The 19,315-nt window shown below is 43.9% G+C and overlaps 1 protein-coding gene across 2 annotated transcripts in view; it reads left to right on the top strand.

Annotated features, from left to right (window-relative positions):
- The window catches only part of LIN52 (lin-52 DREAM MuvB core complex component), a 60,945-nt gene that overhangs the window by 147 nt on the left and 41,483 nt on the right, over positions 1–19,315 (top strand). For both annotated transcript variants that reach the window (XR_012159493.1, XM_073349146.1), the window contains exons 2-5: positions 411–485; positions 1,478–1,515; positions 2,775–2,841; positions 6,498–6,581. Coding sequence is in view for 1 of the 2 variants with exons in the window: in XM_073349146.1 (XP_073205247.1) it covers positions 411–485; positions 1,478–1,515; positions 2,775–2,841; positions 6,498–6,581 (264 nt within the window). In the remaining variant the exon portion in view is untranslated. The remainder of the gene's footprint in view (positions 1–410; positions 486–1,477; positions 1,516–2,774; positions 2,842–6,497; positions 6,582–19,315) is intronic.

The raw sequence follows: 19,315 nt of genomic DNA on the forward strand, positions 1-19,315 counted from the left end.
CCGCCAGCCCTACGCGCAGAGCTCACCGCGGCGTCTCCCGGGCACCGGCTCAGCCCGCCCGGTTCCTGAGCCGCATCTTGAGCTTTATCTCTCGCTGCAGCCTCTCCTCGCTGGCGGTTCGGAACCGTGGGTGTCCCGGGGACCTGCCCTGCCGGGCGCCCCCATCTCGCCGCGGGGCAGCCCCGGGCAATGGAGCCTGACACGGGAACTGGCAGCCCTGCCCTCGGGGCAGTTTCCGGCTAGGTGCCCGTAGCGTCCTGCGCGGGGCGCCACGGTCGAGCCTTGCCAGGGCACCCTCACGCCATGGCCCGGGGGCAGTAGGGCCGGGGCGTCGCCGAGGCTACGTGTGACTTTCCCGGCTACGAGGCGGGAGCGGTGTGCGCCGTGTCTGACTGACTGTCTCCTTCCAGGGACCGACCTGGAAGCCTCCCTGCTGAGCTTTGAGAAGCTGGATCGAGCATCCCCAGACTTGTGGCCGGAGCAGCGTAAGACGTGCCTGATTCTCCCCCAGGGCTTGGTGATGTGGGTGGATCCCTCATGTGGGAGCAGGAGAAAGCCTCTAGTGTCCCAGTGAGAAGAGGAAAGGCCCCTGGACTGTCAGCGTACTGCAGTCCGCCACCTGGGAGGCGGCCTGTGCGCGTCACGGAGTTATGGTCTGGTTGTGCAGGGAGTGGCACTCACTAGGCTTCATCTGGCCATGTAAACGTAATGCCGGTTTAATGGAGATGGTATCCAGCTTGAGCCCCAGTAGATCCAGGATGTCCTCCTGGTAGCTTTCTAATGGGGATACTTCTCAGGTTTTGTTCTCTTCACCAATGAATTTAAACTACAATGATCTGCATTCCCTGGTGAGGTGGCTGATATCTACCTAGTGAGGGCTGATAGGAACACTTTCAGGATCTCTGTGTAAACTACTGGTCAATAAACTCCATCTGCTTGCTCTTGACACTCCCATGGCAAATCAGCAGGGAAAAATCTTATTTTCTCCGGAGGAGTATTCTGAATTTTTGTAACTACTGTTGTACTTGCTGCAGTTTTTTGCATGAATTAAAGTGACTAACATTTCACATTTAATGTAGTGAGATGGCATTTCTTAGGGCAGGCTGTGCCTGGGGATTTTACCTAACTACACTGCAGCTGGGAAGTGTAATTCCTAGTTTGGTTGGCACATGTACAGTATCTCTGTTCCATGTAGTGTACAAACATATATCAGCATGGCCATGGCAACTCAGGCTAGCTGTCACACCATCTGCTTAGGACCTCAGACAGGATTGTATTCAGGCAAGTTGCCTGTGACCTCTGTGGCCACACTAATTTTTAGCATGCTAGTGCAAGTGTTTATGCCTACCCAAGGTGGTAATTATGCTTCACAGCTGCAGGGTAGATGTATTCTTAGATGATTAGTTGTGGCTTCTTTGGAAACAGGAAAGCAATGACATTTGGGTCATGAATAATTATCTTTCTTTCTCCTATCCAGTACCAGGTGTTGCTGAATTTGCTGCTTCCTTCAAAAGTGTAAGTGATCTCCTCTAATTGAGACCTGTTTACATTTCCACCCTCCCCCGACACACACACTTTCCCCAACCTTGCTATCTTTTGGAAATTCCTGTTTTCCTCATGCAGTACCCTATACAGACTTTGTTCATGAGGTTTCTTAAATCTAGTTTGCTAATGTCACTGTGTTTCTATTAAGACCTCTCCAAGATCAGTGGTTTTCAAACTGTGGGTCACAGCCCTGTACTGGGTCATGGAATGTAAAGCACAGGGTTCCGGCGACTCTGGTCAGCACTGCTGACCCGGCTGTTAAAAGTCCCTTTGGCAGTGCTGCCCAGCTAAGGCAGGCTACTCCCTACCAGTTCTGACACTGCGCTACAACCTATAAGTGGCCAGCAGCAGGTTCGGCTCCTAGGTGGCGGGGGAGGGGAGAGTGCACAGGGCTCCGCATGCTGCCCCTGCCCCAAGCACTGTCTCTGAACTCCCATTGGCCAATTCCTGGCCAATGCGGGGGACTGTGCCTGCAGGTGAGAGCTGCACGGAGCTGCTTGTGCGCCTCCGCCTAGGAGCTGGATCTGCTGCTGGCAGCTTCCTGGGCACAGTGTGGTCCACGGTGCCAGGACAGGCAGCAAGCCTGCCTTCGCACCCCTGCTGTGTCGCTGACTGGGAGCTGCCCGAGGTAAGCCCGTGCCCCAGCCCTAAGCGCCCCTCCCCCCCAACCCGGAGCCCCTTCCTGCACCCCAAACCCCTCATCCCCAGCTCTGTTGGATCGTGGGCATCAACAATTTTCTTCAACTGGGTCGGCAGAAAAAAAGGTTGAAAACCACTGTCCTAGATAACCCTCTCCTGTGTGCACATGTTACTTGTCACAATCTGTATTTTCTTGCTTGGGTAACTTTTTTCCTCTTTGGGAGTTTTAGAATTTACAATAAATGTATCTTCTGCCTCATACTGTATATGAAACTTGGAAGTGAAGGCTTTAGACCTACACTTGGTGATTATCAGAAGTATTACAGTCTGTATTGCCCTTTGGGAGACAAGGGGACATTGCTTCAGCAGCAGTGGAAAAAAATACTGGAAAAACAGGACTCAGATACAGAAACACAGCATCTGACGAGGATAGCTCTTTACAGAGTGGCTGGAGTTTAAGCCTTAGTCCACTTAATATTATTGTCTGGGTGTCATTATTGCTTCAGATGCTGGAGATGGTAGCTGTACACATCTTACAGCAATGCACAAAAATACTTGATTGAGCATGCATTTTCTTTGTCTTCTGACAGCCTATCACCAATTCCCCTCCCAAATGGATGGCTGAACTAGAAAATGATGATATTGATATGTTAAAGGGTAAGTATGAGGTATCAGATAGCAAGCAATGTAAAGTCTAGGTAGGTGGAAACTTGAGACCTCAAAGGGAAAGAACCTAAGGTAGTGCCTATTGTGCTGCTTATGCAGTTTAAAAGGGGTGTTAGAAATTTCTGTTTTTTCTTAGCAATATCAAGGAATGTCACCTTTATTTTTCTTTTCTGGTTGTCTTTGACCTAAATCTATGTTGATAGCCCTCTCAGCTCTTAATTGTTAAATCCTTCAGAGTTTTCTTCCCAGATGTTTTAATTAAAGTGAGAATAATTTGTTTCTCTTGTCAGGTTTTATTTTCTTGTTATCTGTGATTGTGTAACTGGAAGGCTATGAACTATTGTGATGATGAGATTAATTTTTAATGTAAAACACCCACAGGACAAAATACATTCTTACCCCACTTTAAAAAAAAAAAATAAAAAGCACAAACCAATATCTCTTTCTGTGCCGGTTATTCACAGAGTGACAAGAAATCTTGATTTCTGGAGAAGTTCAACTGTGTTTCTCCCCACCCACCCCCCTCCCGGCTAGAAATCCTACTAATGCTAACAGGCTAATGAAAGTGGGGCTGTTGAAGGGCTTCAGCTCAAATGAATTTTTCTCAGACACAGTGGCTGAGTTTCTTTATTTGGGAGCTATTTGTGGATGGACAGATCTAGAAAACATCATCGGCTTCTGAAGTGTTCAGTAGAGCTCCCTGTGAGCGCATCTACTGTAGAAATAGCTCTTTGAACACAGCTCTACTGCACTGTTTCCAATTTTAGACCTTGGAGATCTCTTCTTCAGGCTGAAGAAACATTTGACCGTACTCCGACACAAACTACAGTGCAAAAGGAGCTGTTTTTGAAAATGGCTCAATTCAGCTGTGCTCAACTTGGGTTCTCTTTCACAGCTTCTAACAGAATTAGGCTAAAGAGCAGTCACAAACTGTTTGATCTTAGTTCCTTGGATATTTCTAACACAATTTGTCCTTGTAGGTGTTGCCACTTCTACTCAAAATGTGAGTTTTGTAAAGGTACCTACTATGTAGGATTCTTGCCCCTGCGTGTTGGCTCTTTAGTACAAGGCTGGCAGAACTTTCTTAGCTCTTTGGGGTTTCTTTTACATTTGAGGGCAAGAGTAGCTGAGTGCAGAATGAGCTAGGTATCTTCCTAGTCACCATCTGCCAGCCTCTGCAGAGAGAATGCTGCATTCTGATTCTGCTAAAATGATCAACAGCAATTTAATTGATGTGACCATTCAAATGATCAACTTAAATTTCAAAGTTAAATGCCCTCAATGACTGTTCACACCTGTCAGAACTACTGTTTCAGACAATCGGCAGGAGGGTGTATCTTCACTAGGGAAAAAAGGAGTTGTTAATGTGCCTTCAGCATATCAGAATGGCCATGCTGGGTCAGACCAATAGTCCATCTAGTCCAGTATCCTGTCTTCTGGCAGTTGCCTCTGCCAGGTGCTTCAGAGAGAATAAACAGAACACGCAATTTTCAAGTGATCCATCCCCTGTCCTCCACTCCCAGCTTCTGGCAGTCAGAGGCTAGGGACACCCAGACTATGGCATTGCATCCCTGACCATCTTGGCTAATAACCACTGATGGACGTATTCTACATGAACTTACATAATTCTTTTTTGAACCCAATTATAGTTTGGGCCTTCAGTATATCCCCTGGCAAAGAGTTCTACATGTTGACTGTGCATTGTGTGAAGAAGTACCTCTTTTTGTTTGTTTTAAACCTGCTGCCTATTAATTTCACGTGGTGACTTCTGGTTCTTGTTATGTGAACAAGGAAATAGCACTTCCTTATTTACTTTCTCCACACCATTCATGATTTTATAGACCTCTATCATATCTCACTTTAGTCATCTCTCTTCTAAGCTGAAAAGTCCCAGTCTTTTTAATAAAAAGAAAAGGAGTACTTGTGGCACCTTAGAGACTAACCAATTTATTTGAGCATGAGCTTTCGTGAGCTACAGCTCAGAAGCTGTTCCATATTCGTAATCATTTTTTGTTGTCCTTCTCTCTATCTTTTCCAATTCTAATGTATCTTTTTTGAGATGGGGCAACCAGAACTGCAGGTCGAATTCAAAGTGTGGGGGTACTGTGGATTTATATAGAGGCATTATATTTTCTGTCTTATTATCTATCCCTCTCCTAATGGTTCCTAATATTGTTAGCTTTTTTGACTGCTACTGTACATTGAGTGGATGTTTTCAGAGAACTATCCATACCTTTTTCCTAGTGAAGACGCACCCACCAAATATATTAGCCTTGAGTCATGTTTTCAATGTTGTCTTCACAACCATAGTACTAGAAATCTCTCTTAAATTAAATCCTAAATTCTGGAACAATCATTTGATGACTGTTATATGATGGATATCACAAAGCAAATAATGGTTATGAATAAGTTAATTGAAAGTTTTCACACTAATAAATTTAAAATACAGCCTGTATCTTAAAGTTTACAATGTACAAGTCAGTCACTAATTTGTTTTATTTTTTCAAACCTCTGACCTAATGTTTCGTTTTTGTTTTGTTTTTCTGAAGGAATTGGAGATGTCAGAGGGGTAATTTTTAATCCGTAAACTAACAGACTGACTTGTGAGAGCTCAATTAATTTTATCTAAAAGTAGATGATTTGCAGAAAATAATTGTATCAATATGTAACAGATCTAATCTCGCCTTTAAGTACAATGCTGGCTGTGCTATGGAACAGCTATGATTTTACTACTGTCTCCAAAAGTACAAAATCTACAGGCCTTTGATTCCTACTGAAAACGTGGGTTGTTGAGTTAAACGTTTTTGTTAATTTGTGTCGTTTTCCTTCTTGAGCTTCAAACTTGTTTACTCCCAAAATAAACGACATGATGGCAAAACAATAGCAAAGCAAAAAGGTGAATAATTCTTCCCTGTATGGCTCTGGTTCAGTCACATCTGAGTTACTGTGTTCAGCTCCGTATGCCAGAGAGGTATTAACGCTGTAGGGAGCTCAGAGAAGAGCAACAGAATAGTCAGGGATTCAGTGAAGTTAATTTGACCAAAGAGTGAAAGTATTCATAATTAATAAGTGGTGGTACAGTTGAGGTGTGTGTCTAAGATGAGAAGAGAGCAGAATGTCTACAAATATTTTCCTGGTGTTTACATCCTCCTTGGAGAACTTAAAGTGTAGTGTAACAAGGAGTAGTGGGATAAAATGAGGGGAAAAATCCAAGAAATATGAGAATTTTGACAGTGAGACACATCAGGTTATAGAAACACCACCTCAGCGGAAGTGTTGCCTCAGTGCATGGGATAGTCAAATTTAGAGTATACAAAGTGCACTTTAAAGTAAACGGTAGGGAAGAAGTGTGCACTAGAAGAAGGGTTGGTTACAGGAGTAAATCTCTTCCCTCTGTCTATAGTTTAGTAATCCATTCAGATTTAGCCACCCATGCTGGGAATTCCAAATAAGGAATCTATGGGCCTGCACTATTTCACTGTTACCCAGATGTGAGGAGGACTACTGAACATGTGCTTTCTCTTCCCCTTGGAGACAGCATATCAACAATATGACCTGAATGCTCTTTGCTAAATAGCTAATATGGCTTAGTTGCCACTAGAGGGCAACAGACAATGTTAAAAATCACATTTATTCTGTTTTTTTAGAGCTGGGGAGCCTTACCACAGCAAACCTAATGGAGAAGGTTCGAGGCCTGCAGAACCTGGCTTATCAGCTAGGGCTGGATGAATGTAAGTACTATACACGTTCACTAATGGCTTCATTGTGAATTTCCTCATTTCAAGCATTTAACTTGCTCTGTCCAGATCTGCAGTTCTCTATACCTAGAAAAGTGTATATATTTTTAGGAGTTGCAAACTTATTGAAAAGCAGCAGCAGTGCATTAAGAAACCCTTCTCTGGTAAGAGGAGTACTTGTCTGTTATAGGCACATGTGAGTTAATGTTGCAGGAATCTCAAGTTTAAAATTTCTCAGCCTTTGTGGATTTCAGCTTCCATCCTGATGTTGCATTAAAGCTTATTCCTGTGGTAAATGTATTACCATGTTGTGTGCCTGCACACTCTTCCACAGCTGCCTCTGCTGCAAAATAACGAGAAGGGAGACTGCTTGTCCGCCCTTATACTTTACACCTGCAGGGGCAACCAGTCATAGACGAGATACAGTAGAACCTCAGAGTTACAAAAACCTCGGGAATGGAGGTTGTTCGTAACTGAAATGTTTGTAACTCTGAACAAAATGTTATGATTGTGACGGGTTCAGTCACAGAGACCCCCTTGGGACTGTCACCTGATGTGCTGAGTTTACCACAGAGCCTGTTTTCCCTGCCAGCTTTGGACTCCAGAACCCTGCCTTGTTGAGCCAGACACACTAGCCTGCTGCAACACAGAACCAGGTCTGGTCCATGCCCCCCAAAGCTGCAGACTTTAACCAAAAACTGCTCACCAGGTCACCTATCTCCAGCACCAAGACACAGAGTTCCCAATGGGATCCAAACCCCAAATAAATCTGTTTTACTCTGTATAAAGCTTATACAGAGTAAACTCATAAATTGTCTGCCCTCTATAACACTGATAGAGAGAGATGCACAGCTGATTGCTCCCCCAGGTATTAATTACTTAGTCTGGGTTCATTAATAAACAAAAGTGATTTTATTAAGTATAAAAAGTAGGATTTAAGTGGTTTTATGTAGTAATTGACAGAACAAAGTAAATCACCAAGCAAAATAAAGCAAAAACACGCAAGTCTAAGCCTAATACATTAAGAAACTGTTTACAGGTAAAATCTCACCCTCATAGATGTTCCAATAAGCTTCTTTCACAGACTAGACTCCTTCCTAGTGTGGGCCCAATCCTTTCCCCCGGTACAGTACTTGTTAGTTCCAGCAAACGTCTTAGGTGTAAAGCAGGGACTTTCTCATGACTGGCAGCCCCCTTTGTTCTGTTCCACCACCTTTTATAGCTTTGGCACAAGGTGGGAATCTTTTTCCTTTGGGTCCCCACCCCTCCTTCTAAATGGAAAAGTACCAGATTTAAGATGGATTCCAGTATCCGGTGACATGATCACATGTCCTGTGAGACCCCTTTGTGGGCCAGCCTCCATACTTCCTTGGCTGGCCCACTTGTACACAGAAAGGTTTGTAAGTAAACAGAGCCATTTACAGCCAATTGTCCTAGTCAGTGGGAGCCATCAAGATTCTAAACCACCATTAATGGCCCACACTTTGAGGTCCTATTGTAATTATGCAGAGTTATACTTCATATTTCTAGCTTCAGATACAAGAATGATACATGCATACAAATAGGAGGAATATATTCAGTAGGTTATAACCTTTGCTATGATACCTTACAAGAGACCTTTTGCATAAAGTATATTCCAGTTACATCATATTCATACTCATAAGTACTCTCTTCCCATGCGTGATTTTTTTTTTTTTAAACACTTGGGCAAATTCCATTGGCTGAAAGAACTGGGGAAGGTGAGAGAAATGTTCCTGTCTTCAAAAAATCATGATTTTTTACATATGTAAGAACTTCCAGATTAAGAACCACAAACATTCAACTAGAATCTCCTATTGGGATCAACTGTATCCCCATGTGATCACAGCTGTAGTTTAACTTCATTGGACAATTTTTGGGAGCAAGGGGTGGCAGCACAATTCACTTCACGGGTACGTCTTCTGGATGTACGACCAGGGCCTTCTCCTTTACCAGCATTGATGTTAGGTATTATTTGTGCTACAGACTTGCAATTTATTGAAAAATGATTTGAGGCATAATTGAAAATTGTTTCACCGTGAATGGTGGTTTGAAGCTTGCAAACTGCGCACAGTATGGATAACATCAAAGTTTCTAGACTAACAGTTTCCAACATGACTGAAATGTGAATTTTCTGCATTGTGGGTGTTTTTTTTTTTTGTTTTTTTTTTTGTTTTTTGTTTTTAAATCACCAGAGTTCTAGGTATAAAGCCAGGGCTCAAACTATGGTGTGCCGTGCGTGTGTTAACTTAAAGTGAAGCTTTTAACAAAGGGCACAATACTCTCCTTGAATTATTTTCCATTAAATCCTTAAACTGGATTGAACAAATGGTGGTGATTAAAGTTTGTTAAATACAGCCACCCCATGAATTTGAAATACTTGCAAAAGCTGTTTATCTGGAGAGAAAGTGTTCTGTGTGTCTGAATGACTCTGAGTACCATGGAGCCTTTTCTGCCTCTAGCTCAGAGATGGGCCACTGAAAACCTTTAGTGGGCTGTATGTTTTTTAGGAGCTACATATGGTTAGGCCAATGCCCCTATGTGGGTTGTAGGTAGTGTGGATCAAACCTGGACGATCTGGAGCTTAATTTATCAGCTTCCACTACCTCCGTTCAAAGACCCATATATCTTAGCCAAGGCTGCAACCGAGTCCTCAATCCCTATTGGGCCTAATCACCACAAGAGGGGGACAGAGTGCCACACCGTGTAAGCATAGTTTACAATTGCATTAGTCAGATTTTTTTTATTATAATACAGCATGTTCACATACAATTAACTGTTTAAAAAACAAAGTGTTTATAAAAGCCCCTTACAGCGCAGCCTTTAAATGGGGGTGGAGGGAAACAGTTTAAACATAATCCTTCACAAACCTTTTTTTAGTATGCAGAAGACTAGGGAATTAATAAAATGAAAACATCAACAATAAAAACATCTTAATGTGTTTTCTTTGCCATTCAGTCTTTGCCTCTGCTCTGCTCCCCTGTGGCAGAGCTCAGGAGTAGGAGCAAGAACCCATGAGCCAGGTTGCAATGCCACTGAGGTTTGGCTTGGCTGCCCTTCTGTCATGCCAGTTGGGAGTAGTTACTGCCCGTCTATTAGCAGAGATGCACCCTGAACTGCCCATGGCCAGGGGCCAATCAGTTTGGCTGTGGGAGCTGGGAGCCAATGGGAAGGCAGTAATCAAAACTGGGTTGCATAGGGTGAAATCCCTTCCTTGAATGAGGTGGGTAGGCTGATGAGTGGCAGTGTGACCTGGCCATTGGGCTCCGACTCCCATTCCCCCTTGACACAGGCTCCAGCTCTTTCCCATGCCACCCAGCTCTGGTAACTTCCTGCCCATTGGTTGAGGTATGTCTTGCCCCTGCTCACTGCTTGGCTAGAACCTAATTGGCTCTCAGCTCCCAAAAAATCAGCCGATGTGGAGGCAGTAACTGGAATTGGGTGCTGTGGGGGAGGAGCCACAGCTTGTGTTGATGGGGAAATGGAGTGAAGTGGAACTGTATGAGGCAGCAGCAGCTTTACTCAGAGACTACACCCCTCAGCCAGCCGGATCATTCTTTATTTTTTTCTGGAACTGAGAGTCCCATCTAAGGGCAAGCTAAATAAAATGATCTGAAGGGTTGGATAGGGCTGGAGGGCTGGATGGAGCTCAGAGGCTGAAGGTTGCCCACCTCTGTTCTAAGTGCTAATGTAATACAAATAATTAAAAGAAATTAGTACTGTGCTCTGAACAGTTTGGAAGAGGTGAGTTACATCTTTTTGCTCAACTGGCTTATAAAATCCAAGGATGGGACTGATCTTTAAAAAAACAAACAAACCCAACATAACTTGTACTTTATCTAGTGGTGGTCTAGGATTGAAGGGTCTTCTTCCCTCATGTACACTTTCATTCTTCCATCCTAGGGCTTATGTTTTATAGTACAGTCAACAATACTGCTAAAGACCTTTACAGATCCAAAATATTCTGTGGTAGTAAGTTGAGAAGCTTCATGTAGTATTTACCTTCCTTCCTATTTTTTTTCAAATGATCTTTGAGGTCCAACCCAGTGCTTCTATGAATTACCTGGCAAGGCCGGTAATAAACATTACTAAATGGTGTGGCAGGAATCACCAGTTAATGCTGTTGCACAAAGTCTTAAAAAGTTTTTTCTTAATTTGCCAGCAAAGTTTCAGTCTCAGAAGGAATGCTCTGGTGGTGGTTTCTGATTCAGATTGTTTGGGAAAACTGTGACAAGCAGCATGTGAGTTTCTATTTGTTAATGTAACTAGAGTACAGTTTTCAATGCAGGTTTGTTCCCTGGGAGCCAGGCACTGGGTTTTGAGTGGAGATTCATGAAAGGAGGGGTTTGCCTGGATCCCATTTGACCATCTCTCTTCCATGACTGATACGTGTGTGTGTAAATAAAACAAGTTGCACTAAGAATGTACTTGGGTTCCAAGTTGCTGATTTCTCCCCATATTAGGAATCCAAACAATACCTTCTCCTACTGCTGAAGTGTAGCCATTCTTGACTTTCTACACGCCTAATTAACTTGTGGAACTCACTACCATATGCTATTATTGAAGACAAGACTTGCCAAGACTCAAAAGATTGTTGGTATGGTTAATGGGGAAATTCTGTAGGTGTTCCTAGGGTCTTTAAAAAACTGCACAAGCAACTGCTGCCTTGAATTAGGAGCAAAATTCTTCCTTATAACTTTGTTAATGTATCTTACATGTTTCTCTGAAGCCTCTTGTTGGAGACGTGATAACTGGCCTAGTTGGATCATTGATCAAACTGGACACAAGTGGTCTTAGGAAATGCCACTACTATCTAATACCCCTAGTCCATTACTACACAACAGGGAAGGACAAAGTGAAGAGTCCTATATCTTTAAAGTACAAGGACATTTGGGGAAGCAGAATGTTACCTAACTTGCAGTGATGCTGGGACATCACCGTTAACACTTGCAACAAGGGTCTTAGGTTCTCAAATCTTTAGGGGTTGGACACATTTCCAGGTGTGTGTAAAATGGGGATGCTGTGACTTCCAGGGTTTCACTTGGGGGTGCTGTCAGTTTCAGGGATGATAGGGTAGGGGATGGACAGAGGGGACTCTTACCTGCCTGCACTGAATCTCGTATTCCCTCCAAAGAGTCTATTCCTCTAGTTGTCCCTTTTAGTGAAAACTACTTGCTGCCAGCCCCCACTCCTTTTCCTCTCTGCAGGAAGCTGCCAAGGAGGGTAGTACATTTATCTGGACAAAGCTGTAGTCTTGGAGTCTGTCCTGAAAAGCATCCTGTCTCCTGAAAAAAGCTACTTCCTTGTGGAAATGGGACTACTTAATTGCTGTACTGGGAGCTACAGGAGAGGATTTATTCTTGTAGAGGGGAAGAAGCTAGTGTTATGGGGCAGGATCACGTGTTGGGGAGCAGGGAGAGTGGTAAGAGCCCAGCATTAGTACATTTGCTGTCAATACCTCAGTGCTAGTTTATTGAAGAGAAGGACGCCCATTCTTAATGTGTCAAGCGTTAAAGATTGAGCCAGCAACTATTGATTTTGTCTTTACTGAAAGGTGGCCCCTCCATAGCAGTCCTAACACTGTGTTGGGACATTGGGATAAATACTCAACCAGAAGGAAGAGTGTCCCCCACTAGAGTCATTCCTATCACTGTGTGCTGCAGAGTGCCCTCTAGCACTGCATTAGGGTCTACAGATTCAGAGTGTCACTTTGAGTCACCATAGTCTATGCCGTGCGCAGACTTCCATGGAGGTCTTTCTGTTTACTTTGGGTATTCATGGAGATCCACTGGCCATGGTGTCTGTGTTGTCTCCCATCCATGTGCAGACCCAGATAAAATAAGGAGAGAACAGTGAATTGGAAGATTCATAGTAATTCATCCATTTGCTTAGAAAATTAGTTGTGTAGTCTTGCATCTGCCTTTGCCTGCCTGAAGCCCATAAAGTACTGTGCTGTAACTTGCACCGTGCCAAGAACAGCAAAAATTTAAAAATACAAAGTACTTAGCCCTGTGGTTCCAGAACACAACAGAGCAGACCCCTCCCCAACCGCTGCTGGAATGAGAGTTGGTACATCCACCCCTGTTGGCAGGAGTACTGGGTTCAGCCTATCACTGTTTCGATCATAAAATATCCCCTACAATATTAGCTACCAGGCAAACCTGGGCAAGTTTAGCTAGAAAATTTAAATTCCATCTCTTCTCACATATTTATGCTGTACTTTGGAGCAACCCCTTGTTGAAAAGTGACAATAAACTCTTAATGGGGAGAGAAGGGATGGATAAGGGGAAATTTGGGTGTCTCAGTTGATCTCAAAGGATTAGTCTCTGCCATTCCAAGCACTTCAACAACAATACAACCTACCTGGTTCAGCTGCATGGCGCTACCTGCAGTTTAAGCATTTATTGAATGACGTATTTGGCCTATTGTACTGGGAGCCCCAGAGAATCCATATTCTAGTGGAGAGAGTTCCATAGTTTCACCCGACCAGCTACAGCCTGTTACGACTTCCTGGCCCAAAAGACGCTCCCTAATTTAGATTGCCTCCACCAGGCCTGAAACAAAGATTTGTGTACGTCCTTGAGCCCTAGTTTGTGGGGAAGTGCCCTGCGAAAAAAAACCCCAACTCTACAATTGATCTACAATGAAGGCTAATTCAGCAGAAGATTATATTTCGTTCACCCCAGCCCCTGCATAAGTTATAACGCACAGGCCTTTGCCAAAACAGACAGCTTCTGGAGGTCCGAGTCTCCCAGAGCCACACTGGCTCACATGTTTTGGGGCTGTCTCAGGGTACTGTCCTTTTGGTTAAGAGTAGACAAGAGGATTCATATGAATGGATACCTCTTAAAAATTACTTTCCAGTACTGTTTTTGGGATGTATCCTATCATCTTGGGAACACTTCAGTGCATGGAGAGCTTGGTTCTCTAGAGCAGGGCTTGTAGCCAAATGATTTGTATTGCTTAGATGGGAGAGCAGGTGGCCTCTGGGGATGGAAGCTTAGCACAGCAAGTTGGCTAACCCGGCAGCTAAAGAGCAGGTAACGTCCCCAAGAAGAGGGACCTCAAAGAAATTTGAAAAGATTTGGTCTGGCCTCTGATGGAAACTGAGATGTCCCTCTCCTTGACCCACCCTTCCCTTTTCCCCCTCCCTTCCCATTCCTCTTTTAAGACCATGTGTTTTGGGTAGAATTAGAGGTAATTGTGAATCTGTAGTGAGTAGAGTTGAGAAGGGCAATATGCTGGAGGCATTAACTCGTGCCGTCACTCTCACCCCCTCTGCCTGCCCAAAGGAGACCTTGGTGGCCTCAACATCTCTGGGCCAATGTGATTATGCATATATCTTCACCCTCCTATTTAGACTGTACTAACTATGCCATAAACTTTGTCGGGGGAGAGGGTTCATGGAGGAACTTAGTATCTACAGAATAGAAAGATTACTGCTGGAACATGCTGTTTATTCATCGTCACTGTTGCATAATGGGTTGATCTACGGCAGTGCAGTGGGAGGCTAGGGTGAAGAAAGTGTCATCTCTGAGTTTCTACGTAGTATCATTACTCTCAACAAGAGTCTTCTCCTTTGCAACTCCTGTTTTCTGCCTCCCTACATCTGTCTGCCTCGCGGCGTCACTCTTCATCTCATTTCAGCCTTGCCTGAAACCTCTTTCTCCCTTACTCTGTTTATTATTTAACACTGAATTTACAGTACTTTTTGTGCAGAAAAGATTGTATTGCATGCAATAATGATTGAAGCTGGTGTGGTATTATTAGACAACAGAATTACCCTCTTTAGACATTTGATTTCTGTAATATGCAGTTAGTTTGACAGGGATTTAATTAGCAAAGATAAGAGGATAAACTTTTTCTGCCTAAAAGTGAATCCGATCTTGAATGGCTCACCTGTGGTTTAAAAAATGGCTGATCTGAAATCACATGCAGTAATCCAGGAATTATTATCCTGTCAATTAAAGGGATTCTGCTCTTGTCACATTTTCTCTTACAGATACGAACTTTAATGTGTTCAGTTGGTCGCCTGGGGAGAGTGTTGGGTTAATAAAGCTTGCTTTCACTTTGGTGTGTGCAATCATTCTAAACATCACCTTTGGATGGTTGAAAAGAGGTGAAAGGAACCATAGGTCATCTATCGTTTGCTTATATGGCTGCCATCACCATAATGACTGAGAACCATCGTATCTGTTTGAAACAAGAAACCTTGGCCTTCATTCCGATTCTCAATCTCTCTCTCTCTCCATTCCCCTCCCACAATACTATAGATCTGCTGTCTTATTTTAATGCACAGTGGTACGGTGAGAGGGGCTCTTGGACAAGGAAATCACCTTTTCATTTACTGCTCGTCACAGTTAAGATGGTTTACAGACAGGATTGCTTCTTGGATAGTTCCCACTGGAAGAGTGAGACGACAGAGTGCCAGCTTGAAATTGGCATTCACACATGATCTGTGAATTGGCTAATTTTGACATGTAGTTAGTTAAAAAATTATTACAGCCAGAGGAGTCATGACCTCAACTTTTCATCATCTCCATTGGATTGTGTGCCAGTTTGGAAGTGAAGACGGTATGGGAAGTTTTAATTGTACCTGTGTGATTTATCCTCAGTCAGCTCTTTAATTTCTTCTGGCTGTCTGAGGTTTCCGACATGCTGTAAATTTCTCCAACTTTTTCATTATCTGCAATTTCTTTATGACTCATGAATCGGAGTGGAGAGAGAGTGTGGATTTACAGCAGAGATAAACATGTCCATAAAGTCTGTATCTGTGTCAGTAATTGTACTGCTGTCAGTGACTGTCCTGTTTTACAGGCCTCTCTTGGGAAAGAAACACACTTTGCTACCAGTGGCAGAGAAGTGTTCGCTTTGATTTGCATTAACTTGCCAGGAGATTAGGTTGCAATGGTGGGGATGGAAATTGAGCCTGGACCGTGGTTGCTATTTTTTTTTGGTTTGGTGGATTTTTGGGGGGGTTTGTTTTTTTGTTTTTTTGAGCAAGTGGTTGAATTACCCAGGAAGTGCTGAAAACAGAGAAAACACACACTGTTCCTGAATGCAAAAATGGGGGAGAGGATTGATACAGTTTGCTAATGTTATCAAATATGATACTGTACATATGCATAAATTGTTCATTCTTACCACAAAGGAAATACAGTATCCGGGTAACCACTGTATCCTCCAAAACTACTGTACATAATGTTGCATGGATGTTTTGGGGGTTTTCTTCCTCTGCCTCATGAAGAGTGGAATAAATGTTTCTCAAAGCATCAAGAAAACTCTGGCCAACCCCTCCCCTACCCCACTCTTTTGGGGGAAATGCTGTTGTGAGTCTCAATGGAGAGTATTAATACTGCATCCTAAACCAGCCATTGATGGCTCTTTGCTGACTGTGGGAGGAGATGTGCACGCTCTTGATGTTTGGAAAAAGGAAACAATCTTTAAAACACTTGTAAATGTGTCAAACATTCAAACTTCTGTCATTTCTCTTCCCTGCTATTTTCTATTTGATGCCTGTTGTGGCCACTTGTATACACAGAACCTCCTTTTGTTAGTTTTTGTAGTTTGGGGATAGTTTTCTGGCCATGGTACGTTAAGATTTCTTTTTTCTCTCAACAAAATGAAAACTCTCTCTCTTTCTGACATTGGTGTATTCTTAGAGTTCAAAGTAACTTCAAAAATGCGGTAGTAAATGCAGCCAGCAGGCCAGATCCCGGCCACTTGATTTATTTATTGTATTGCCACAAAACATTCAGATTCTGCAGAAAGCAAGCTTTCATTTTTTAAAAATAGGGACTTATGGTTATGTAAATAACCTCTAAATGTGCACTGATGTAGGACTGTCTTAGATAGTCTGAAACAACAGCTCAGACTGGAGAGATGTTAAATTCTTCTGTTCATTTTAAATGATTGTTGATTCTGAAGCCTAATGCTGACACTACAGAAGGCAGCTTTTCAAATAAATCAGACACCTTTGCCCACCTGATTCCAGTACCTGAGTGTGCCAATTGTGTGCACAAATCAGATGATGGCATGCACAGTTGCCTAATAGGTGGCAGAGATAGCAGTGGTTTTAAAAGTACCTTGCATAATTTTTATCACTGAATGATGCTTAGTTAGTAACTTTACTAACTGAAAGCTTAGTTATAAGGGGCATACTCTACTCATGATCTTTGTGCAAACATCCTACATTTCCCCAGTTTTTGTAGCTGCTGTCCAAGACAGCTGATTTTTCAGACCAGTTCAGGAATCTATAAAGACCACAGTTAAAAGGTGCCTTAACCAATAACAACTGTCTTGTCTTGCCCAAGCACTCTATTTTGGACTAGGTGGCAGTAAAAGTATGGCAGAAACCTTGCATTACAATTGCCCCAGCCTTAAAGTCAGTTGAGAAAAAGAGCATGTCCTACAATCCCTGCTGGAGCTTGGTGGTGGAGGTGGGAGTGTCTAGATCAGAGGTCTCCAAACTCTGGGGCACACCCTCCTAGGGGGCATAGAGGAACTTTCGGGGCAGGGCCCAGGCCAGCCCTGATAGGGCAAGGAGGGAGCACGACCCAGTTGCACTCTGCTCTGAGCGCTGCTCCAGCCCAGCCCTGGCTCCTGGGCCCACCCTCAGCCTCTGATTGTGGTCTGGCTATGGCTCTGCACCCAGCCCTACCCCCAGTGTTGGCCACAGCTCTGTTCCTGGCCCTGCTCCTGGCCCCAGACCTGCCCCCAGCTTCAGCCCCAGCCTTGGCCCCCTTATTCTTATCTCTGCACCCCCACCCTGAGCCATGCCCCTGATGCAGGCCCTGGTTTGGGGACCACTGGTCTAGAGGAAAGACTGATGTCACCGATTGTATTGTGGCTCCGCCTTCTGAGCTATAGCACTGGGATTAAGCTGGAGAAGGGTTAATCCGTTTGCAGCTTCAGTTCTTGTGAACAGCAGTCAGGAATAAATGCTCTGAAGATGAGGATGATCCTGAATACAATAAGGTTCTTAAAGACGTTGGTCCCGAAAGCTGGTCTTGGTTCAAATGGAAAATCAAGCCACCATGGTCTTTGTAGACAAGCTGAGGTTCTCAGATATGTCTCTGTGGCAGGAGGCCCTGCAAGTGTGGGCGTGGGCTGTGTCCCACAAGATGGTCCTAGCAACTTACCATATATATGTCATGGGAAGGAGAACATGATCTCAGGTACCATGTTCTGACGTTGTATCCTCAAAGGGCCCTCCTGTCACTCGGCCTACTCCACTCACATATTAGCGTCAGAAAAAGGAAGGGGGTGTGGGAAAAAGCTCAGCCAGCTGTTAACTGGTGCCTTTGTTACTGAATGACTGTCAAAAATTGGAAGACTGCTCTGACAGGGTCTCTTGGGCCCTTGTGTCTGGTCCATGCTCCCAGTGTCCCTAGTTTCCTTCAGCTTCTCTCCCCTGCCTCTGGCATTTAACCAAGACTTTACCTGTGTTGATCACAGCAGGATTACCTGTATAGTGATTTCCCTAAATTACATTTTCCTTCAGGTCTTGGTTCTTGCCAGGAGGGAGGAGAGTTTCTTCTCTCACAATAAGAAAAGGAGTACTTGTGGCCCCTTAGAGATGCATGCATCTGATGAAGTGAGCTGTAGCTCACGAAAGCTTATGCTCAGATAAATTTGTTAGTCTCTAAGGTGCCACAAGTACTCCCCCCCCCCCTTTTTTTTTTTTTTTTTTTTTGCAGATACAGACTAACACGGCTGCTACTCTGAAACCTTCCCTCACAATATGGCTAGCTGGACCTGCTTGCAGGAGGGCAGTGTGTCTACTGGATAGGGCATTAGACTGGGACTCAGGAGACATGAGGTTCAATTCCTGGCTTTGCTGCTGGTTTGCTGAATAACTATGGGCAAGTCACTTCCACTCCCTGTGACTCTATTCCCCATCTGTAAAATGAGGATAATGATATTGACCTCCTTTGTATAGTGCTTTGAGATCAATGAAAAGCACTGTACAAGAACTAGATATCATCAGTAAATATTCTATCCTGTGTACTGGTCATTGGTGTCTCCTCTCTGCTCCTGATGCCTGTCGCCGTGAAGGAGTAATTTTAAGTCTGGTCTGGGGTACCTCTGCAACTAGAAGACACAGTGGAATGGGGATTTAGTGATGGAATGGGTCTGATTGTCGATTTGTGAGAAATTGAAGAAGCCATTAAATGCTTTTACCAAGGATTGGAGATAAGGCTTCTTCAGACCACATGGCCTAAGAGAGTAAATTTATGCTCATGGGGTGGAATGGGCTTTGGTAGGAAACAAATATTCATTTTCCCATTTTACAGAGATTTAAATAGCTGTTCAGTGGCACGTTTGACCACTTATTTAACTCGGAGATGGTGGTATTGCTCTGTATGCTCTGACAATCCTGGCTTCAGTCCAGCCTCCCTCTCTGCTTTCTTTGAGTCAGCAGTGCTGTGCTCCCCTGGTGTGGGGACTGAGCCGACCTTGGGGGCAGGTACCGGAGCCTTATCTTGCCACTTTTTCTACAGTGGATCTTGTGATGCACGCCCAATGCTGTATGGAAAGACTTAGTGGTTTGCCTCTAGCAGAACCTGCCTCTGTGTACTGGTGGTGGTTCCACTTGTTCTGAGCATGAGGTCTTGCAGGAGCAATAACACACATGTTGCCTCACCTTGCATCCACAGTAAGCACAGCCCTGAAGGCCCTGTTTCCATAATGTGGCTGGAGAAAGTCTC

This window comes from Lepidochelys kempii, chromosome 6 (genome assembly GCF_965140285.1).
Source record: "Lepidochelys kempii isolate rLepKem1 chromosome 6, rLepKem1.hap1, whole genome shotgun sequence".
In the NCBI taxonomy this organism is placed as follows: Eukaryota; Metazoa; Chordata; order Testudines; family Cheloniidae; genus Lepidochelys; species Lepidochelys kempii.